Genomic DNA, 23,716 nt, shown 5'->3' with positions numbered 1-23,716 from the left:
CACGCCTCAACTTCATGTTAATTTGATCTCACATCTGCTGTTTATTGAATTAATGCTGGATGGTTCCCTGGAGTGAGCACTACAGATTTTTAGAGCATCTCACAGGTGCTCAGGTGCTGCAGTGAGGGTCAAGACACCAAAAGGAGGCAGGCAAACCATACAGGAGTCCGGACACCCAGTTGAAAGTGCCTTTTCAAAAAGGCTGACAACTGTTGAGAAAGAGATGAGCCAAGAAAAGACAAAGCAAGATGAGTTTGGTACTACACTGGTGTTATTTATAATCTCACTACAGACCTAATTTCTCTTGTGGCTTCAATCCTCCCCATTTTCAGCCAGCAATCTATTATATCGAAAGATATTTGAGAGGCTTTGGGAGTAGGGAAATTATTATACATAAAATATGTAGCTAGTATTATTAGAACAGACTTTGATTAATTTTGCAGCTGGCAAAATTGCCCCTGCCTGAAAATGAAATCCATTTGCTATCCGTGTGGAAGTAATTGTGTTAATATCAAAGCTGGTTTTAAAATGAAACAGAGAGGGCTCTACTCCATGTCTCCCGTGCAAGGAATCAGGGATGTGAGATGAAGGGCTGGAGTGATAACACAAGGAATTAGGGATGTGAGATGAAGGGCTGGAGTGATAACACAAGGAATTATCCTTTCCCCCACAGAAAGTCTTTGTGACTTCAACAGAGTTATTTGTGGTATGTTTAAGGTATATTCAAATACATAGACATATTCTAGTAATCTCCTGCCTCAGTTTCACCTTTGATTTGTGTGTTGCCTATGGGCAGAGAGTCATATTGGTGTTTGTACTACGTGTTTTCATGGCACCGGGCACAGCAGAGCCCTGTCTCATGGGCAGGTTCATCAGCCCAATAACTGTCGACAGCAAAGATACGCATCCAGGCCAGAAATATCTCTCCGAGTAATTACCGTGCTCCTCGTCTATAGGAGCGATTCTGAAAAGCACTTGGACAAGATTAAACAGACAGCTTTTGTTAATTAAGAACCGTTTGGGCTTCAGGTGTTAGAAAGATCCCAGATGGCCCCGTATCCATCACCCCTGGCTGCAGCTGGGGTCTGGCTCACCCCCTTTATTTCTCATGCTAAAAGTTTTCCTCCCTGCCGCCTGTTTGCTGGAGTGCACAGATTCTCTCCTCCTCCCAAGCAGGAGGTGGGCAGGTCTGACTCCATTAAATATACAAAGAGACCGGGCTCCCTCGCTGCTCCACCGAGGACTGGCGTGAGCACCGGTGGCCCAGCAGCAGCAAAACCTGAGCAAAGGCTGCCCAAAGGGCTGGGGGAAGGGTGAAAACAGCAGCAGCAACAGATAAACCGAGCAGCCAAAGCGCCCGGTGAGAAACGGGAGAGGAGCCAGCAGGAGAGCCCAGGAAGGGAGGCTGTGCATTTCGTGTCTCTTTGCAGGAGCTTTCAGCAGCCCTTACACATCTCTTGCAAGCATATGTGAATCTGTGTCCCTGCGAAGAGCACCCTTCTACGAGGAAGAGCTGGAAATCAGTCAGAAAAGAAAAAATAATAACCCGTCAGCTATTATCCCGTCAAAGAGCCAGGTTGGAGGGAGAGAGAGAAAGGAGTTTAGGGGAATGAAGCTGGAGGATTCGGAGACTCAGGGAGGAAAAGTTACCCTGACGGGAGGCTCTGCGTGCTAGAGCCTGAGCTCCGCTCCACAATGGGATTTCTCGCGTCTAAAGGAAACCTCCTCCTCCTGCTGTGTGCCAGCGTCTTCCCCGGTAAGTTTGAGAAAGCTTTTCTACCCTCGCTCTGCTCTTTAGCTCTTTTCTCCCATACCCCTCTCAAAGGCGTACCGCCAAGACCGGTCTCTACCAGCAAGGAATTTTCCCCGCTCCTGCATCCTCCTGCCCCATCCGTGCAGGTCCTCTAAATCCCAGCCTCTGCTGAGCAAAGCTTTGCTTTTATTTTCTGCTCCTTGCCTGATTTGACGGGGAAATGGTTAAAGCCGCGGTGGGGAAGGGGACAGGAGGGAGAAGACAGACAGGGGCTCAGCATCCTGCTTCTTGCCTGGGCTTTTCTTCCCTGGGTAAAGTGTGTTAATGTGTCTCCGGGCTACAGCTCGGGCTGGGGAGAGCACAGCCAGCACTCAGCTAATGCTTCCCTTTGTATAATCCAGGGCAGCTAAAGACTAAGTAGGAGCCATATTCCACGAGGGATGGGAGAAGAGCCCCCGGCTCCCTCTCCCCACCATCCGCGGTGGGGGATGCGTCTGCGTGCAGCCGGCACTGGAGCGCAGTTCCCCCGGCATCCCCCTGGAAGAAGGGGGGCTTTAATCTTTCATACCCTACAGGCGCCTCCGACGGTTCCCGCAGCGTACGTGCGGGGTCAGGGCTGCTCCTCGCAGCCTCCAACTTTTAAAGTCGTTATTGAGGGAAACTGTGCTCCTGTATTTGTGCTCTCCCCCTTCCTCTTCTTTCACCCATCGTTTTTGCAAAATGAAGGTTAGCTTGAAAAGCTACATTTCAGTCTGCCTTTTTTTTCCCCGATGCGTTTGATGCCAGCTTTATGTGTAAATCTGATCCAAAATCCCTATCTCCCAGCATGAGACTGCTTTTTCCTTTTTGCTTTGCCCTTCCGACATCTCTCTCTCCTGCTTTCAGACTTCAGTGCTAGAAACTTGCCGCAAAGCAGCCATGAAAATTAGACGATTCAGGGCAGAATGGCCCATGTAGAGCTTTCCAAATGATACTAGTGATGCCCCCACTTTTAGCAGATCAATCCTGCTCTGCAATAGACGTTGGGAATTGGCCACAGTGGGTGAATAAAGTGAGTAATACAGGGCAATGCCTGGGGTAGCAGGGAGTTAAGTAACCAGGGTGGCATCACCCATGCGTCCCTACTCACCTATCACAGAAGGGTCTGACTATGCCGGCACTTGGATCAGATGCATTTCACGTGCCCCATGCCTTCCCCACAGCCTTCAGCCATGTGGAAACCCGAGCCCATGCAGAGGAACGTCTCCTGAAGAAACTCTTCTCCGGTTATAACAAGTGGTCGCGCCCCGTTGCCAACATTTCCGATGTGGTCCTTGTACGCTTCGGCTTGTCCATTGCCCAGCTCATCGATGTTGTAAGTGCAATAAGCAGCCAATATTAACCAGGTTGGGGCTTGGGGAGAGGCTCCCGGTGCAGGTTTTACTTGGCTGGTCCAGGGTTGGGTTGGGAAGATTTAGCTCCCAGCAGAGACGAGTTATCACGCAGACAGCTCTGCTGGAACGAGGTATGATTCATGTGAGTAGCTGGTCATCAGTGGATCCTTTATTCTTCATTTACTGTAGGCAAAATCCCAAATTTCTTATCAAAACCCGTGGGGCCAATCGCAGCAGAGCAGTGGAGCAACTGGTATAAATGCCAGAGAGTCCTGGCTGAGGAAAAAAAACAAATAGCAGACTTGGAATTTGAGCCATAGTTATGAACACTAATTTACACAGGCTAATGGCGCAGTGGTTTACGCATCTCTGGAAGACAGCTTGCCTGAAGAGCTTTCTGTAAATGAAAATTTTGAGGGCTGTTAGCTAATCTGGCAGATATTAACAAGAAAATTGCTTCTGTGTGTTTGCTTAAATAGAAGTTACGTATGTGCATACTGCATACGCTATGTACAAGCAGAGAGGTTTGTACTCCAGACTGATGTACGTTGAAATGGAATGTATTTAAATGGTATTTGAAGCATTATCCTATCACAGTGCATTGGGATCAAGTGCTGAATCCATGCATGCAGCACTTGCCAGGACAGTGTGTTTGTGTAGATGCACATCTCTTGAACAAGCATCCACCTCACTTTCAGAGACTCTCTGTCACTTTTTGCTGTATTTGTGTGGCAGAGTAAAAGGGAGTTGTGATAGTGTAAAGTGTAAGGCAACTTAAAGACATTACTGGTGTGGGACAACCGTAACAGGTGACTCTCTGCAACATTTTGTATTTTGAGATGAGAGTTTTGAGATGCAGAGACAGCATAGCTGAGGTGGTGATGGAGGTGGGCAATCACAGACACCAGTTGCTAGAGGGTTGCTTCTCCTTGAGCAGAAACCATCAGCTTCCAGCTTTGCAGCACAGAAATGGCCTTCCATTCCCCTTCTCCCTCTTACAGCAGCCTGAGGGATCCAGGCCTGTTTGCAGTTGTTAACGTTGAAGTTGTACGGTTCTCGTCTGAATAATTGATAAGACTAAAGATGAGACATTAGTGACTGTGGAGGCATGAGAAAGACTTTCCATTATGCAGCTGCTGAATTGTGGAAGGGGGAGATCGATACACCTACTTCGTAGTGCTTTTCCCAGTTTACTTAAGAAGAATTAATCTTCTTAAAATCATGTCAGAGGTTAGAAGTGCAACTAGTGCTATGCTGAGGCTTGTGGGCACAGCTGGGGGAGAGCTCTCCTCCCCTCCTGCCCCAGTCCATGTGGCTGGGGACTGGTGACACCCCCTGCCACCACTGCACCACTTCAGTTGCCTCTGCCCTCTCCAGCCAGTGACGCTGTTTTGATGCAAACCCTGCTGCAATTGTTAGAGCCAACGTTCAGCTCCCAGTGACAAAAATCTGAAAGAGAAATCAGAGCCGTATTCAAACCCTGGCTCCTGCTGACAAAAGCTGGATGAGGGGGAACAAAAATCAATGGGGAACTCGACATCCCTGCATGTCCTTACCTCACCCTGGTGTGCTGAGGGCTTTCTGAGCCCAGAAAAAAATGATAAATGATCAGACACGTGTCCAGAAACACGTTTGGGTTCCTAAACCCATGTCTCTGCAGGACCTCGTGTGCTTCTAGTCCCTAATCCCAGACGAGGGCATCTCTGATTGGGTTTTACACTTGGTGCCACAACAGCAGTGAGGAGGCTCAGTGAGGGGGAGGCACAGCCCTACCCTGATTCTCCTGGCTTTTAATGTTCAGAATTAATCCTGAACTGCCACAAGAGCAAGGTTAATGACGAACAGTCATTGCTTCCAAACGAGCCCTGTCAATTGAGCCAGTTTTGATGCTGACCAAAGAGAGAGAGAAAAGAAACAAAACCATAAATTAGCTCTGAGCTCTGGTGTGACACTTAAATCAGACCTGCACCAGGCTCTGCCCCACATAATTCATCTTGGTTATTTACACAGGGGTTGTAACAAGCAGGAAAGGCAAGCAGCAAATGGGAATTAATTCTATGACAGTGCTGCCAGCATTGTATCTGCCTTTAATAGTATAAATACATGTAGTTCTACCTGTCCATGCTATTTGTACTTAGAGTAGGGGAAAAGTCTAAAGTGTCACACACCAGACTGCGCAAAGGTTACATGTCAGCAGAATAGCTTGGGATTATTCAGAAAACTCAATCCATAGGGCTCTAAATTCGCATATTTGGTAGAAGGAGAAACGTTGCTGAACTTCATGTTTCCAGAGCTGCGTTTAATGATAACATTTCACAGCAGAAGTAATAAACACTACTCACAGACGAAGCTGAGCATTGTAATTCACACAGATGTGTATGAGTAAGGATATATATCCCCACTGAAGGATATATACCTCCATCACTCCCCTTTCTCCAGTGTTCAGGTCAAAGCCAAACTGTGGAGCTCTTTCCTGTCCCATCATCCTAGGCTGAATCCATCAGCACCAAGGAAAATCCCGATAAATTCTAGTCTGTCTGCTCACAAGATTGCGGAGGTGCAGACTCAGCTGTTCATTGGTATCAGGCAGCTGTGTCCCGTCCCATGTTAAATGACAGGAACATCTGCTTGTTATTTCCAAGATGGAACTTACATTTATTGCAGAGGTGATTTTTAATTACCAAAATGAAGTACAATTAAGAAAAATTTAATGAGTTTTTGAGGCCGCTTCATCTGCTTCTGTAACCAAAATACGATCTTGTGTTTCAGGATGAGAAAAATCAAATGATGACCACGAATGTGTGGGTGAAGCAGGTAGGTGCATCAAAACACGTGTTTTTCCATGTTCTTTTGCAGTTTTGCAGTCTGAGCTCTCTCAGCTTTGTAACCGCCTCATTTTTTGGCAGGAGTGGCACGATTACAAGCTACGCTGGGACCCTCAAGAATACGAAAATGTCACATCCATCCGAATCCCCTCGGAGCTCATCTGGAGGCCCGATATTGTCCTCTACAACAAGTGAGTGTGAGCACTGTGGCCAGAGGGCAAACCCATCCTTGCAGATTTTCTCTGTCCATGGTGTTACAGTGCCTTTTGCAATTGTTCCTCCTTATTATGTTCTCTCTGGCTGGATTTCATGTGGATTTTTATAGCATCTGTCCCAGACATGCCTTAAATGACATGACTAACGTTCATCACAAGGGCTTTGTTCTCCTAATTATCCTTTCTCTGGACAGAGAGTTTTGTTGGGGGATGCCAGGTATTGTTTTCTCTTCACATGTCAAATACACAATTAAGCTGGATTTGACGTTTTGGTCCTCTTTAATTTCATTTCACCAAGGAGCTCTCGTCTAATTCATCACCATCAACTGGAAAAGCCAATTACTGAGGATGGACTGAAACATGTCAGACTTACATGCCTACAAATACAGGTTTCAGGTCAGCCCAATACCACTCTAAAATTATCCTTTAATAGGTATTTGTTCCTGATCCCGAATGCATGAAATCTGTCTCTCGTATGAACACTTCCTAGGGAGCAGGTGGCTGTTTTCTTTCTTTCCTTTGGAGCCTGTTGATATTCTTAGAAAGACTGTGCTAGTGCCAAGGCTGTTTTCTCCTTGGCTTATCATGCCAGAGCTCTCCAGTCTCCATGGATGTAGGATATCCCAGTCGCCCTCCCCAGCACAGCCTCCAGAGAAAACCCTTGCTGCAATCATCAAACAAAACCATCTTTGTATGCGGCTAACACGCAGAGAAAACTCTAAGAACGGAAGCCAGGCTCATTTTTAATAAACAGTTGCCTGGTTCTAGCTTGATAGGATTTAGCTTTTGTTTGTTGTTTGTTTTTTTTTAATATGGCCGAAGGACAAATCTGCCCATGTGACTGTGAGCTTTGGGGACTGTGGAAATTGTTATCTTTCCCATTAGCTTGTCTCTGATTCTCAGTGGTGTGAGGTGATTGCAGACCTCTTGGAAATCACTGCATCCACACATGGCAACTTTCAGAGGTTAAACCCATGGAAATGACTAATTCATAGGCACTTGGACCTTCCCGTCCTACAGGGACACACTCTGAGCCATGAATATTATTTTACAAATGCCTCACATTGCAGCCAAAAAAGGTGTTCACAGCTTCCACTGGAAAAAATTAATGTCCTTGTCCCTCTAATTGCTTAATTAATTACAATGGTAAGGATTATTATTTTCGGAGCTTCAGGTGGTTGTCAGGGTGGACTGTAGTGCCAAAGAAAATAGTGCTGCATAAATCTCCATCATCTATGGGACCTTTGTGCTTCAAAACATCCATTTGCTGGAGCTACCCAAGAGCCTGATGTGTCTTCTCTGTATCTGCTCCCTTGACTCACCATGCAAGGAGGGCCCTAGCACTAAAGAAGGAGGTAGCTACTTCTTCAAGCTACTTCTCTCCCTTTGTCCATACTTACCATTAATAATCATATATTCCTCTGCTGGTTGTCATGAGTCTATCATGCATTTTTAATTGGTTACTTTATGCATGAATTAAACATGGATGTCGGCGCCAACCATTAGCCAGTCAGTAATGGCTTTTCATTAATTCTATATCTCCTTACATCTATATTTGCCCATGCTTTTTCATACAGTCCTATGTAAACTATTTTCTGCCCAGGGATATACTTCTTTCTTCTACCTCACTTCCTATCAGACACATCTAAAGCTGCACTCAGAATCTTCCTTGCGCTGCTCTAACAACCAGGTTTCATGGTTTTTAGGGGTTGCAGGGCACATGCAAAGCAAGACCTGCAGCATGGTGGGACACCATAAGGCTCTTCTGCATGGCAGCTCACCAGCTGTGTAACCAGTGATTCTCCTTGTGGGCATCTCAGCTAGAAATGATTCAGAAAGAAAGGCATTGCGAAGACAGCGACTAGTCATGGGTGATGCTGACTCCTGTCTCATATTTTACTTATATATATAGTTAGGAGGGATTTAAAGTAGATGCACATCATTCTGGGTCTGTAAGAGCAGAAGAAAATGTGCAGAGACCCTGGTGGAAGAAAGTAAGTGGCCACACTGGCCTTTTGTACTGTTCAAGATTTTTAATAGGTTAAAATTAAATAGGTTTTTAAAATATTTATTGCTTTTCACATGCTTTGGTAGAAGTACGGTATTTCTGTTTGGGACAGTATCCTTAGGAAAAGAGACTTTCTGGACAAGAGATTACAGAAATGCCTCTCCTGTTTTCATCTTGGGATATATATAGAAATGGTGGAATTTAAATTGATTTGAGATTTACATCTTTAAGGAAATCTAACCCCTTGTTGGGAGGTTATTCTTATATCTAAGCTCATTATTGTCTAAAACTTCCGTTTATCCACTCTAGAGGCCTAAATTAAATCAGTAAACTCAGCTGGTTTGGCCTAGAGAGTATATGTAGTTGTCAACATTCATAAGGACTCTAAAACCAAATTAATATCCTACAGGGAAATTAATATGCTGTTGCATTTTCAGGCTTGATAAGTTCCAAGACTGTAAATAGTTTCTACTAGATGTGACCAAACACATGTACAACAGAGGAATGTGAGTTAATAATGAAGCAACAAAGCCTCCTCTTCTCTGCTAAGAAGGACATCTGTTCCTTATCGGAGGCTGAAGAGTCTTTTCAAACACCACCAAATAATTTATAAATGAATTAATCCTCTGCATTGACTTATTTTCCCATTCATGAATGGACTTGGGGCACCATTTAGTTTTCCTGTATATATTTAAAGTATTTTTTTAATTCTTTTTTTTTTTCCTGATCAGGGAGTAAACCCTTGGGGCTGCATTTCCATTTTTTTTTAATTATTTTTTTTTTCTTCTCCACCACTGTGTTGACCCCATGCAACATAGAAACTCCAGAGAAGAAAACTCTGAAATCGCCGGTTTGCAGCCATGTTCTCCAGCTGCTAAAGGCCGGAATGCAAGACCATGCTCTTGGGCCTAATGGATGGGCAGGGAACTTGAAATGTGAGCTTCACTGGCTAGTTTTCAACTGGATATTCATGATAGCATTTGTCTTCTCTAGTCTGATGATTGTAAAACCTGGGAAGAAGCTATTGGGAATATTTAGACTTAATATTTTTCTTTTTTTGCAATATTTTCTGGTGTTAGCTGTTCCAAAAAGAAATCCTCGCCTTAGCCTCCATAGTCACCAAAAAAACCCAAGGATAAAAGACAAGATCATACATGAAGGGAATTCAAATACAAAATTGTGTAATTAGGAGCAGGAAATATCTTGAGGAATTCACCCTGTGGTAATATGGGCACGAAGGATTACTGCAGTGGGTTAGGAGATCATCTGGCAGGCAGCTTTTGAAAATCATGAGAAAGCAAAGAGTTCCTTTGAACTACACTATAGCAGCTTGTTCTTTAGAACTATACTACAATGTTCACAACCAGTGAGACGTATGGAGTAACACTGGCTTCCTGACTCATCCTGAAGCTGTTTGGAGAAGAAATACCAAAAGATGCCCTTGTCTAACCTTTAAAATATTGGAACAATTCTTGACATTTTTCTCTGTATGTGAGTGTGCCCTTGCACAGATCAGGTCATTTTGTACCAGACTGTACTTATAATGGGCCCACAGACACTACTTCACACTTAAGCTTTCTTGATTCTTCTGGGAGTTTAGATGGCTGTTTCTGGAGAGGAATTCTATCTCTAGATGCGTTTGAGATTTGCTGCCAAGCTCTGTCCAGCCATATAGGAATTAGCAGAAATAAATCCAGAGGGGTCTCTCTCATGGGCTGTTGCTGAGCTTGCATCCAAGGACTCCTACCATTATGCACAGGACAGAGCTAGAGTTTTGCCTCTAAAGTGCTGACGAGGATGATCAGCAAAGGGGAGAATTGAAGTAAAACGTATGAATTCAGCACTGTTATTTCATTGGTGTAGCACAGCCATTTCTGAGACAGAAGCCAATTTTACTGAGAAGCAATCAAAATATCGATTACCACTGATTTCTAAACGTCTGAAGCAAGCTAAAGCTGGGACATGACCTAAAGAGGCACACATCAGTGCACAGACAACCCCATTTATGCACCCAAAATGTTTTGTACCCAAGTTGCCAAGACCTTGAAGACATTTGCCCAACAGGACAAAGTCCTGACCCTCTTGTATCTGACCCTGCTTTGAGCAGGGAATTTGGACTTGACAGTCTTCACAGGTCCCTTCCAACCTTTGCATTTGTAGTTATCATTTTGATAGCACAAAACAATTGTTAAACAAAATATTCCCTGGTTTGCCTTTAGACAGCAATTTAATCTGATCATTACAGAAGCATCTCTTTAATGTGTACCAGAAGGGTGCAGGGCACATTCTTTAAAGAGGCCTTGAAACTGCAGTTTTTCTTGGTTACTGCTCTTTGATGGAAAATGCTTTAAATGAGGACATTCTAGCTATATCCATATATGTATATAGCTAATTTTCAGGCTTTTAAAGCTCTGTTTGGATTTAAATTGTATCGTCAGAAATTAAAATAAATGCGTGCCTCATTTACATGCATTCTGAAAACATTTAATTTTGTGAGATGATGTATCTCCCGACTGCAGGGAAAATAGAAACTGGCAAAAAAAAAATACTCTCCATCAGCAGAGCTTCTTAATGAAATACGGTTGATGGCTGCCAGTAAAACAATGCAATTCTTGAACCCTTATAAACTTACAAGATTTTAGAAGAGCAGCTTTTATTCTCAGAATGAGGACTCGAGGGCTGCAGAACACCACAGCACTGTTTCCATTGGCAAAGGAACAAGCAGCTGTCTTCTCTCTTTGTTGGCCTGCACTGTTGTGTTTGACATGAAAATATAAGAGTTACAGTACTTTATTACTGACAGATTTTTAAAGCTGTCAGGTCAGGGTAATCAGGAGGTAGTCAGGGTAATTCTCAAGTTCTTGCTGTGATGTTTGCTTTGCACTCGCTCCTTCTCCCAAATGCTTTTTCATTACAACTGTCACAACACAGTGGTTGAGACTGGATGAGATGAAAATGTGCTACCACTATAAAGGGATGACTGCAGATTTTTCTCTGTCCCACTGTATCAGATCTCCCACCTTCCTGTCTATGGAAATACTCTCGTTATGCAGTCAGGGCTGCCAGCACAACTTGGCCAGGAATGGGTTTTCCTACAGCAAAGCTTTCCACAAGAAAACAGAGTTTCCCCATCTCTGAACCACAGACTTCATTTGCAGTTGGTTGTCTCACCTTCCTCCTGTGGGGAAGATGGAGAAAGGTTGGGGAAAGGCTTTGGAAGATCATTGACAGTCGTGTGACCTTGCTTGCTCCATCTCTTATGTCAGAAGGAGCTGAGTGAAAGCTTCACCCAGGATGAACGCATCTCTCTAGGTTCACCCTGTATCGGCAGGGTGCCAGCAAGTGTAGCTTCCAATCCAGTGAGCATATGCTTGAAGGTCCAGTGTGGGTGGTAAGCTTGGGAAAGGAAGCAAAAATATATGTATGGATGAAGGGTTATGACAACTGTGAACACTACCTTTGCATGATATAGCTGGCTTGGATACAGTCTATGTACACCAGCATGGCTAATTTACCCTGCTTACAGATTGCTCAGATAGCTCTACATTGAACGGCACTGGGAAGTTCAAACGTGACCAGTAGAGTCAGGATTTACTTCACAGCCCAGTCAGGTTGGTGAGGGAGAAGCAGGAGGATCCCAGGGTGTTTCATGGCTCCTCAGAGTCATTAGCTCACTCTCAAATGCAAGAAGTTTTTCTGCTCTTGGTCCTGCCATGGCTCTGCAGGCAAAATCCAGCCTGGAAGGCAGTGCCGGTGTTATTTGTAATAATGTGTGAGCCAAAAAGGACACAGGATGAGGCTGGGTTTGTTAGGCAAGCAATTAAAAAATAGCTTCCTCATCAAAGAAGCAGATCAATTATGGAAATAATTGACACACGGGATCTGTGGCCTCACACTGGTTACATCTACAGAGAGGCCTGTGGCTAGTCACACAGAGACTGTCAAACTGCCACACAAGACATTTCTGGGAATTAAACACAATTACATGAATTTTTGTTGCTCCTGGATGTATTTTTACCAAGAGTTTCATGTCCTTTTCCAACAATATTCAAAAGGAAAAGCACATACCTGTGTTGCTTACCCAGCCACTTACACATTGCTCTACCTAAGGAGGGAAACACTGGTGGATGCTCATTATCCCTTTTGTGTAATATGAGTCCGATTATAAACATATTGTTCCATTAATGAACAATTTAATCATGCCTCAGAGATCTCATTAAATGCAGAATTGGATTTCAAATGCCTATCGAGATTTAGAAAGGAAACCATTGAGAACAGCAAGCACTGGACTGTCACTTGCTGTGCACGTTTCATGTCTCAATCTGGCTTTACAATGCAGGCAAAAGCCAAGAGAAAAAGATAAGATAATTTTCATCCAAAGCAAGTGGTCCTGGAGTGTAAATTAGATTGAAGAAAGAAGAGGCAAGAAAGGACTTGGGTACATGGTACAATGGCATTGTTTGTTTTCATTTTTTGTTGGAGTAAAACACGATGGTGATTTTGCCATGATCCCTTTGAGACAGCAGTCTGAGTTTGTACATGTTTTTAGCTTTCCTGTATTTCTTTTCTTTAAAAAGGACATTTTAAAGCTTTAGAAAAAGTCCAGTTCAGAGGCGAAAAAGCAGTGTCTCCTTCTGTTTTCTCTTGTTTTTCCAAAATCTGCCATGAAGTGCAAAGGCTTTCCACTATAGAAACAAAGAAGAGCTCAGTAAAAACCTGGCTCTCAACCACAAACAATAATTCTGAAATTATTTTTGTATTAATTCCACTAATCTGTAAAATTTTCTCTAAAGACAAAGAGAGGGACTGGATGATCCTGGGGGCCGGGGGCCTGTGCTGCCTCTGCCCAGTTACCAAGTTAGTCAAGACATTGAGATGCTGGGAGCCAGATCCCGTCGAAGTTTGCCAAAACGAGCAACACTACACCAGTCTCACTGGAAGCTGATGTGGTCATGGACTGAGGAGGATGTTTCACAGGGCAAGACGAAATATCAGAAAGTCTTTCTTTCCCCTTTGGCATGTGAATTAATGGATGGTCTGCTAAAGAAATATACCTGGGGAAGTTCCTCTGCCTTATGCAGCCTAGGGAGCCCCACCAGCTCATTCTCACACTGTTCATCTCGCTGCTGGTGAGGAAGAGGGGTGACCCCGCGCACTCCATGGCCATACGGCTGCTGTCAGGGCATATCTGAGCTCTGAAGCAGCATAGCGGGGCCGAGGGAGTTTGCTGGCTGCTGGGGAAGCGGCTGCAGGCTGGACCAGCTCCAGCTGGGAGGGCTGGGCAGGAGCAGAGAGCTTTCTGTCTGTACCAGCCTGAATAATTCATCTCAACTTTTTAGCCAAAGCTCTTCCCCTCCGGCTCAGAGGAAGAGGCCCTTTGTTTGGCGGAGTTGCTGGTTGCCACTCGGCATCACACAGCTCCTTCCTCTCCATCCCTAAGGTCCGTGGTAGCTCCAGTCAGGTGTGTAAGATGGTCCCCAGTCCACTCCCTACTTTTTGGATGCTCTTTTCTCTGTTCCTGTAGCTAGACTTGAGGGCATTGCTCTACACACAGATTCCACCTGCTTTTTTTCAGTTGGGATTTCAATCTTTCAGAATGAAAAAAAAATGCAGCTCTACGCAAAGCTCACGCACATTTTAAGGCTGCTCAAACCAAAGTGTTTGATCCAGGATGTGACTGTCTGAGGATACCAAAATCCTCTGTCTGCAAGTAGAAATCAAGGGAGAGTGGAGGTTTGATATTTCAGCCAGTCACTGCACAAAGGGGCTGCAGGTGCAGGGGCTTGACTCATTTTCTGGTGAAGGTGTCATTTTGTGATTCACACGCCCAGTCTTCACCACAATAATTATTCGAACAGGGAGATTTGTTGCTCTGAATGCTTCAGTTTTGCCTCTTTGCATAAGCAGATCCTGCAGACACTGCCTAGAGGAAGGATGTTGAAGAAGGTACCTCTGGACCTGGCCCCAGAGTTTAGGTGTCACAGTCCACATCTCTTCACTGAGAGCAGGGGAGGAACAGGGCATGGTGTAGCCATGCAGGGCATTAATTACCTGCTGCACTAATTGAATCCATTAATGAGCTAATTTATTTCTGTGTGGTTAATGTGTGGGAGTGAGGAAGCAGTGGATGCTGGAGCAGGTAGAGGACAGGATTGGCTACAGGGCTGGAGGTCCCATCCCCAGAGTTCCTTAGCCTCCCTCCTTTCTCCAACACTGTTATGGATTGGGTATGGCATTTCCTGGTGATTTTTCATCCTTGCACTGGCCCCTCCTGTTGCCTTTTTCAACCCCTTCACTTGTATCCCAGTCCCTACAATGAACTGGAAGCAGCTGGTGTCATTGGTGCATGATACAGTGCTGTGGGAAATCAGTGCACTTTTCCCACACTGCCAGACAAAGAAAACCAAATACAAACCAAAAAAACACTCTCTTTATGCAATAGCTTTTTCACTGTCTGGGAAATGGCTTTCTGCTATAAAATCCTGTGTTGTTATCTATTTATCTTATACCAGAACACAGACTCCAATTGAGAGTCCCTGTAAGAAGACACCAGAAGAGACAGCTCTCTTTCTGACTGGGAAATCAAGAGATTAACTTTCATTATTCCTATTAATAGGATCTTCTCACTGTTTTCCATGTAAGAGACTGAGTGATTACCCAACACTGTTTCTTTTATTGCAGCTGTCACAATTAATTCTGCAGAGCCCACAGCCACACTACCTGATCGTGGTTTCTCCCTCCCACTTCTTTGAAGCAAACTCAACCTTTTCCAGGGCATTTATGGGACACCTTTGAGGAAAACTTGTGTACATTCACCTCAAGGGTCTGACTTATGCAAGGTAAGCTGAGAAGTCCCAAAGAAGCCTCAGTCTTCTTTTATCTTCTCTCTCTCCCCAGTGCTGATGGTGACTTTGCAGTCACCCACCTGACCAAGGCCCACCTCTTCTATGATGGGAGGATTAAATGGATGCCACCTGCTATCTACAAAAGCTCCTGCAGCATCGATGTTACCTTCTTCCCCTTTGACCAGCAAAACTGCACAATGAAGTTTGGCTCCTGGACCTATGACAAAGCTAAGATTGACTTGGTGAGCATGCACAGTCATGTGGACCAGCTGGACTACTGGGAGAGTGGGGAATGGGTCATCATCAACGCTGTGGGCAATTACAACAGCAAGAAATATGAATGCTGCACAGAGATCTACCCTGACATAACCTACTCCTTCATTATCCGGAGGCTGCCCCTGTTCTACACCATCAATCTGATCATCCCCTGCCTGCTGATCTCCTGCCTGACCGTTCTGGTCTTCTACCTGCCCTCTGAGTGTGGAGAGAAGATAACCTTGTGCATCTCTGTGCTGCTGTCCCTCACTGTGTTCCTGCTGCTCATCACAGAGATCATCCCATCTACCTCCTTGGTCATCCCCCTGATTGGAGAGTATCTTCTCTTCACCATGATATTTGTTACCTTGTCTATCATCATCACTGTCTTTGTGCTCAACGTGCACCATCGTTCCCCGCGTACCCACACGATGCCTGACTGGGTGAGGAGGATCTTCCTTGACATTGTCCCACGCCTCCTCTTCATGAAACGTCCCTCCACAGTGAAAGACAATTGCAAGAAGCTCATTGAATCCATGCACAAAGTAACCAACGCACCAATGCTTTGGTCCGAGACCGACGTGGAGCCCAACTTCACTACCTCATCTTCCCCCAGCCCCCAGAGCAATGAGCCATCACCCACATCTTCCTTCTGTGCCCACCTCGAGGACCCAGCCAAGCCTCAGCCTATCTGCAAATCCCCTTCTGGGCAGTACTCTGTGCTGCACCCAGAGCCTGTGCAGGTGACCTGTTCGTCTCCACAACCCTCATGCCACCCCCTGAGTGACATCCAGACCACCTCCATCTCAAAAGGCAGATCGCTGAGTGTTCAGCAGATGTACAGCCCCAATAAGGCAGAGGAAGGAAGCATCCGCTGTAGGTCCCGCAGCATCCAGTATTGCTACCTGCAAGAGGACTCTTCCCAGACCAATGGCCAGTCCACTGGCTCTCCAGCATCCCAGCGGTGCCACCTAAATGAGGAGCAGCCCCAGCACAAGCCCCCTCAGTGCAAGTGTAAATGCAAAAAGAGTGAGGCAGCTGGCACGCCAGCTCAAGGAAGCAAGACTCACATCGCCAAAGAGCAACATCTGGTGTTGATGTCCCCAGCCCTGAAGCTGGCAGTGGAAGGGGTTCACTACATCGCAGACCACCTGCGAGCAGAAGATGCGGATTTCTCAGTAAGTAAGCTAACTTACCCTTCTCTCCTTCAGTAAGTCAAAAGTTATCTACTAAGGAAGCCTCACCAAACATGGGGGCTATACAGAGAGTGCGCTTGGTGATGCAAGCTTGGCTATCCCTGGTATTGTGGCTTTTGAACACTTTGACCACTATGGGCACAGCTGGAGAGTTTGTCCTTGGGGTCTTGGCAGGCCAAAGGGGTAGCACAACCAGACCATGCTCAGGACTGCTCTGGAGCAATAGGATTCTCCAGCAGAAAATAGGAGTAAAGTTGTTGTTAAGTAGGTAGGAAACAGCTAAGATTGTGGAAGGGATTCAAAAAGCAGTCATCTGGTGGGAAAGTAGCAGCCTTATTCTTTACAGAGAAGCCTCTGACACATGGAGAATTCACATGTTGTTTTCTATTAGGCATTGACTCTGGCTACTGAGCCTAGGAAAGCAAATTCCCAAAATAGGTTGTGGATGTGGGAAGCGCGTATTGGTGTGAGGATGCTGTGGGGTATGTTTAGCCCTGCATGGTGCGATTCCTCATCAGTGGACTTCCACCAGAGTGGTTGTCTCTGTGCAGGAAGGTGGGTGGACAGACAAACTTCACACTTACGCTAAAGGGGTAAACATGGCTACAAACAAAGAAGTAAAATAGAGGCTGAAAAATTTCTTTTAATGGAGATGATGATGTACGTACAAATGCCGCATTCTTTCACACCTCTTGTAGTTCTTCCCCTGCAATACAATGGATACGGTGTGCTAGCTAATTATGGCTCTAAGGAAGCCACAAGATATCCTGAAGTTAGTGTTCTTGCTAAAGAAAAGTCTTATCTGGCTTTTCCTAGGGAGGTCCGTCAGCAAAAGGTACCTTTTCAGCTGTGCTTACAGTTTGGTTTTCTCAAGATTGAAAGTCAGTGCAAGTCTTAGTGCTTTTATGCAAGACTTCCTGGGCATGAGGAGTGTCTTTATATTTGCATTTTTCACAGCATTGAGCACTTAGCAGCAGCCACAAAGCATTAAGCGCTACTGCCCATCTATAAACTGTTTGGTACCGTAGTTTGAGATGCACCTGTTCTTTAATGTCGTCCACATCACAAAATCCCTTTGAGGAAGTCACTGTTTATTCCTCATGTTGAGGAGTGACAGCCAAAATACTGAGACAAGGTGACCTGGTCAAGGTCATAGAACAAATCTGTGGCAGAGGTGGGCTGTGAGTTCCCATCGTCATCATTTGACAGCCCAGCACTCTTTGCTGGGCTAAAGCACTTAACAAGCACATGAGGACTGCAGGAATTAAACTCTGCTCTCTCCATCTAGCAATAATCACAAGTAAAGCCATAGAAGTCAGTTGATTTTAACTCGCTTGTTTCCCCCTGGTGCAAATGAAAGAATATTACACCAATAATAATTCCCATTTCAACTGATTCTCTTTCTGCTAAGCTTGTTGGTATAATCAGGAACTGAGACAACAACTATCTTGGGTTCTTTCTGTTTAATCCACAACTGCAACTTTCTTTAAAACGAAAACAGTCTTGAGAAGCTGCAAATTTTCTCCTTATACCTTTCACTACTCTTCCCTCTTGAAATGAAGTGATTATCTTAAGAGAGCTATTTACAGCACTAGACATCAAAAGCAGAAGAAAAGGACCTTCTGCAGCCCAGCCTGCAAACAAAGGCACCAGGAAAACCTCCAGCAATGAGCAGAGAAGGGGCACCCCCAGGACCACCGATGCTCCAGGTCCCCCAGGAAGAGCCTGCAAACCTGCCCACAGTTTTCTGCTCTTTCACAGCAGTTGTGGTTGGCACCGTAGACAGAGGTTGGATTTTCAGGTTTAAATTGGGGGAATAATTGCTGACTTCTGTCTGACGCTACTCTATTTTCTTTTCCTGGATGCAAGTAGAGTCAAGTGAGAAAACACAATTTTTCTCCAGCTGGAAATGAGAAAGAAGAAGGAAATATGATCTTCTGGAGCTGAGATTTACTGTAAGAAGCAGAACAGAGCTAATAAAATGAGTTTCTTTGGGGAAAAAATAAGTACTCAGAAGTTTTTTTTTAATCTTAAAATCAAATGGTGGCATTTCCTCATGGAAGTCTTGAACAGATCCATCAGCCGACACCTCCAATGCAGCTGCAGCTCCTGGGACACTGCTCCCTGTCTCTTGGGTAGCGTTTTCAGAGACATGCACCTTCCCAGAATAAGAACAGAGCTTCTTTTGAAGTTCCTGTCGTTTTTCTAAAGCACCATTGCCACAGGGGCAGTACTTCTAGATTAAAAGTAAATAGCTCATTTAATGAAGTGCTTCAGCAAAGAGAAAATGGGAAATGCAGGAGGCAGTTGTTTGTTACAAAAAGATATCTGCAAACAATATGAGCACAACGGTACGCTGGGGGAAACACAAGACCAAATTGTCCCAGCATATGATGGAAATGCCATTAGAAATTAATTACAGTCTGAGAAGCAAAACAAGCTGCATGTCACACATGAGCCAAAATAACCAGACACCAACAGCACTGTCTGGAAAGTGGTGTTGTCCTCACGCCTGTGTGCATCTCCAGATTGCTTTAAAAAGACTTAGAAGACAGCTTAAAAATAAAATGAGAGCGAATGCAGCTGAGGGGGAGGAAACATGGGATAATCTCACCAGTTTATTTTTAACAAAGTACAATAAAACTACCCAGGACTGCTCTAATCTGTGCTGCAGGCTCTGGGACCTGAGGATCAGACATCACCAAGGCACCTCACCCCTCCACCCAAATCCTGAGGCAGGGCGCCCTGTTCCTACAGCTCACACCTGCAAGGACCTGGACCAGGAAAGAGCTGCAGATTCCTTCACTTTTCAGGAATTTGGGGTGGGGGAGTCAGCTGGTTCCTGCCCCTGATCTCTTCCCGAAAATAGTTTTGAGTGAGCTTCTTAAAAACTAATCAAAATACAGCTCAGGAGTTGGGGTGGCAGATGTTGACAGCTGCATAGATGTCAGAGAGGCCCCTGTGGATCATGCTCCACGTGAGGTGCTGGACCACAGGGAAATGCTGCGGTGCTGTCAGAATACAGAACAAAAAATCCAGATCATTTTCTTTTCCTCTGTTTGTTTGGGGGTTTTGTTTTTTTTTCTCATCATCTCTCCATAATTTCCAATTTCACCTTTCTCTGCTCTCGGTCTGGAGCTGGATACTGATTTTGCCAGCATCTGATGCACTCCCAGCCATCATTTTCAAGATAGCCTGAGTATTTATGCACACACCATTACATTTGAAAGAAAATTTCAGTTGAACTTTTCAAGTTCTTCCTCTTCTCCCATTTCTCCTTTCTTTTCTCAAGAGGAAACTCATCTAGTTCATTTCTCTTCTTCACATGATCTAGCGCTTGCTTTTACTAGCATGAATACTCAAAAAAGCTTATTTTGCCAAAATGGGGCACTATTTACTCTATTCAGCTTTCCAGTTGGACATAAGATGGTAAATCTCAGATTTTCTTTATGCATTGGTTGCATCACAAGATACTAATCTCATAAACACAATCATCCAGAGCTTGCTTAGCTGGCCTTCTCACCAGGAATTTTAAGTATCAGAGACTCACTCCAACTCTCAGCAAGTGATGAATAGATCAGAAAACATACAGCAATATCCACTGATATCCACCCCCTTAACCTTGGGATGAAAGAATTCTTTTTGATTTCAAGGGCTGTTATTTCTTTTACTCTCCCTAATTAGCGATGGATGTGCTAAGGGCTGTACAACCAGCATGGTTTCCCCCAAGAAGATAACAAGCTTCAGGATGAACCTCAGTTGCTTACCCGTGCCGATTGCATAATAAAGACCTGCATAACTTGGTGCTGTTTTTAAAGGAAATAAAATCATCCATCGCACAAAAATATTTAACAGATTCTTACACTTTGGAAAATGTTCAGGTAGTCCTGAAATTTAGGATGCTTTGTTCAGAGAACAAATGATGGGAAATAGGAAATGCTCTCCAGCACGTGCCTCGTTTCCCAATGCACAAAGCTGCTCACTGAGCCAAGGAGCAGGAGCAATTCCAGATGATTTAATGTCCTAACCAAGCCGTCCACACAGCAATAATGAGAGGCGTAGTTAAAGAGCTCACTTCACTGGTGCTGCTTCAGCTGAACATTGTCTGCATTGAGGCACAAAGTGATGACAGGTGCTTTGCAAATCACTTGGAAGATTCATGGTCAGGCTGGGAAGGGTTCAGCCCAAAATGAGGTAAATGCACATATCTTACCTGCAGGGAATTATTCTCTTAGCTCAATAAAATGTCACAACACTGGTCTCAGGAGCCAGGATTGTAAATTCTCTCCCGCTGACCCATCATGATTTCTCTGTACCACCTGTAAGGTATAAAATAAAATTTAGTGGTGCATCCATGACTGATGAAGAAAGAGAAGACTCAGGGTGAGTTTTCAGAGTCACCATGTTGTGCTCAGAGCTTGTCTGTTGGTGCTTTACAAATCAGAATATTTTAGGTCCTGAGGTTGCCACTGTACCTGTGAAAACATCATCTGCTGCAAATGGCTATTTCATTCATATTTGGATTGCTTCCCTTACCAAAATTAATTATCAGCATAATCAACAAATCCTTAAAAAAATAAATCAAGCCAGGTCTCAAACAAATTGTGTTTTAGCTCACGCTTACTGTTCTGGGGTACTCCCTTATTATTATCCATTTAAAACAAATGAAGTATCTGTGGATGAAAAGCCCTGTACCATTAGAGTTGCATTATTATTGCACCATGCTTCTTAGCTTTGCTGCCTTCTCCTCCTCCTTTTTACACCACACTCTTGACTCGCTGCAGTCACAGCCACTGAAGAGGCTTGAGCTCCCACTGAGATGTTTTCCCTAAAGAGCAAGGCAGCATGCCAAATTTCAGCCCTCGGGTCTATTAATCACCGAGTGGCATATTGTAAGAAATTATAATGGGTACAGCCGTATCAAATAAAACTTTGCCATCTGATGAGTCCTCTTCGTGGGAAAGAAATTAATAACAGCAATGTAATAAAAGAGGTTTTCATATGTAGGGGGTTTCTTACTTAATGAAATAGCCATTTACTATTCTTGCCTGATGGTATTAATAAGTACTAGACCTCCCCAGAGAGGAATCGCTGGAAAATCCTCCCACAGCAAGACAAAAGTAGGGGAAAAGCAGCATGAAGAAAACTGCTTCTTTTATTTGCCGGTTCATTTTCACTGCTTACTCACCCAAAGCTGTACGTCCCTTTGCAGAAAGAGTTTGGCTTCGTTAATCTGTAAGCAAATCTGTTTACGAGCATGGGGAAAAGAGTAATTTCTTTCCTCCCCCCTACCCCACCCTCCCCAGTTTGAATTGCAGCCCCATTTACACACCCAATTACAGCTGTTGCTCATGAAAATGGGATAGTGAGCGTGCAGAGGAGCTTAATTATCCACGGGCGGATGTCATCCCTGGGGAGCTGTGAACAGGGTTTGCAATTGCAAATGCATACCCACGCAGTCTGGGAAACCATCTCCCACATCAGCGGCTTATAGAATAAATCTTTGCCATCGTACAGGACCACTAAATGTAAGCGAGGCATTCCCCTCCTGTCTCTGGACTTTAAATATCCTGCTTTGGAATAAAGCACTAATAGTCTTTGTGAGTGTTAATCCCAAATAGATGCTAATGATTGGCCTTTCATCTCTGTGTTCCCAGGTGAAGGAGGACTGGAAGTACGTGGCAATGGTCATTGACAGGATCTTCCTCTGGATGTTCATCATTGTGTGTTTGCTGGGAACTGTTGGTCTCTTCCTCCCACCGTGGCTGGCAGGAATGATCTAAAATACGGCCACATAAGGAACAAAGTATATTCCACTCTATTGATTTTAGTTTACCTGGAAGGAGAAGAGCAGAGAAATGGCAGCAGCCCTTTAAATAATTTACTGCGTGCCCGCGCTTGAGTTGCTCCAGAGCTCTCTGGGAATACTTTCCAAGGTCACATCATTTTGCCAAGCCATTTTCATCCCCTCCATCTAATTTCGGGGAAAGGTCTTATGAAATTTGTACATAGCATGGTGGCAGTCATTGACATATACTCGGCAATGTAAGAACACGAGCTTGTTCCCTAAAGCAGCACATAAAGAGGCTTCGCATCTACAAATCAGCCTCTGGCAAATTAGCTCCAGTCATCTTCGGAGGTCTCGGTGTGCCCTGCCTTGTGATTTTGCCCTGTCAAGCTGAAGTCCTTCAGGGCTGCGTGTCCCTGTATGAGTCATTTTATAAATAAAGTTCCAGATTTGGGATACCGGTGTAGGATGTGGTCTGTGGTCAGGTGGCAAGGATGGACAGACTGGAAAGGATGAAGGAACTGTGCAAGGTGGTTCAGCCCCTTTGGGACCAATGGTGAGCATTAGCTCACCAAAACACAATAGCTACAGTTTTTATATCGACAGAGTTACTTTGGCCAATGCCCTTCAGAAACCATGGGGATTGTAACTCAGTGAGGGTCATGCAAGCAAAGGGAGGATTTGAGGTTAAGATTCAGACTGTGTTGGTAGCGCTTTAGTCTGCTTTCAAGGGAAATTTCCTGCATCCAGGTTATAGCTGCTGCAAAATAGTGGAGGGACATCCTGAGGCAACAAACCCTTGCTGTGAGTAGGGAAGGTACCTAGAGATGGGGGAGCCACAGCAGAGATCCAGGACGGTGCATTAGTGTAAAAAGAAAGCGTGCCAGTAACTGGGGAAACCTGATCAGGATGCACAGCCACTCTTGGGAATTCAGAATAGCACTTTGCAGAAATTACAGGTATTATGGCCTTAAATTTGGCTGTTGTTTCAGCAACTGTGCTTTTCCCAGTTCTATCCAAACTAAACCAACCTTATTTGCACATCTTGTCCTTGCTTTGGGACCTGCAGTGAGAAGGAAGGGACAGGCACCACCAGACAGAGGAAGGGGGATGCTGGAGCCCTGTCCAGCATATTTTCATCATCTTCTTCATCTATTGCCTTTTCTCTGTATGCATTTGCAGCCGGAGCAGTGACCACGCTTGGACAGCCCGTAATCTCATCCAGTTCAGCATCCTTTCTGTTTGGTACTTACAGACCTACTGTTCCCATCCTCATTTCTGGTTGCTGGGTAGGATCAGTACAGCTGCACACAGTCCAGTGTCTCCCTGCTTACCTCAGAGGCAGAAGAACTTATAAATGGTTTATCACAGTGTTCAAGGAAAGGCAGACATAGTCTAAAAATACAGGCTTCCCCCAGGACCTGCTGTGTCTGCATGACTCAGGCTGGCAGCTGAGGG

The 23,716-nt window shown here is 44.7% G+C and overlaps 1 protein-coding gene across 1 annotated transcript; it reads left to right on the top strand.

The window, feature by feature from the left end:
- Positions 1–1,693: 1,693 nt before the first annotated feature.
- Positions 1,694–22,714, top strand: CHRNA4 (cholinergic receptor, nicotinic, alpha 4 (neuronal)). The gene is made up of 6 exons (XM_010180496.1): positions 1,694–1,756; positions 2,956–3,107; positions 5,896–5,940; positions 6,033–6,142; positions 15,072–16,452; positions 22,128–22,714. The coding sequence occupies exons 1-6, from the start codon at positions 1,696–1,698 to the stop codon at positions 22,251–22,253; spliced, it is 1,875 nt and encodes a 624-aa protein (XP_010178798.1). The 5' UTR covers positions 1,694–1,695; the 3' UTR covers positions 22,254–22,714.
- The last annotated feature ends 1,002 nt before the right edge of the window (positions 22,715–23,716 follow it).

The sequence above is a fragment of the Mesitornis unicolor genome, unplaced genomic scaffold (assembly GCF_000695765.1).
Source record: "Mesitornis unicolor isolate BGI_N332 unplaced genomic scaffold, ASM69576v1 scaffold3710, whole genome shotgun sequence".
Taxonomy (NCBI): domain Eukaryota; kingdom Metazoa; phylum Chordata; class Aves; order Mesitornithiformes; family Mesitornithidae; genus Mesitornis; species Mesitornis unicolor.
Note: the sequence above shows the minus strand (reverse complement) of the source record. Positions and strands in the feature narration are given on the sequence as shown.

Coding starts and splice junctions, on each gene's coding strand:
- CHRNA4 (XM_010180496.1), top strand. CDS start 1,696: ATGGGATTTCTCGCGTCTAAAGGAAACCTCCTCCTCCTGCTGTGTGCC. Junction 3,108..5,895: donor TTGCCCAGCTCATCGATGTT/GTAAGTGCAATA, acceptor CTTGTGTTTCAG/GATGAGAAAAATCAAATGAT. Junction 16,453..22,127: donor CAGAAGATGCGGATTTCTCA/GTAAGTAAGCTA, acceptor CTGTGTTCCCAG/GTGAAGGAGGACTGGAAGTA.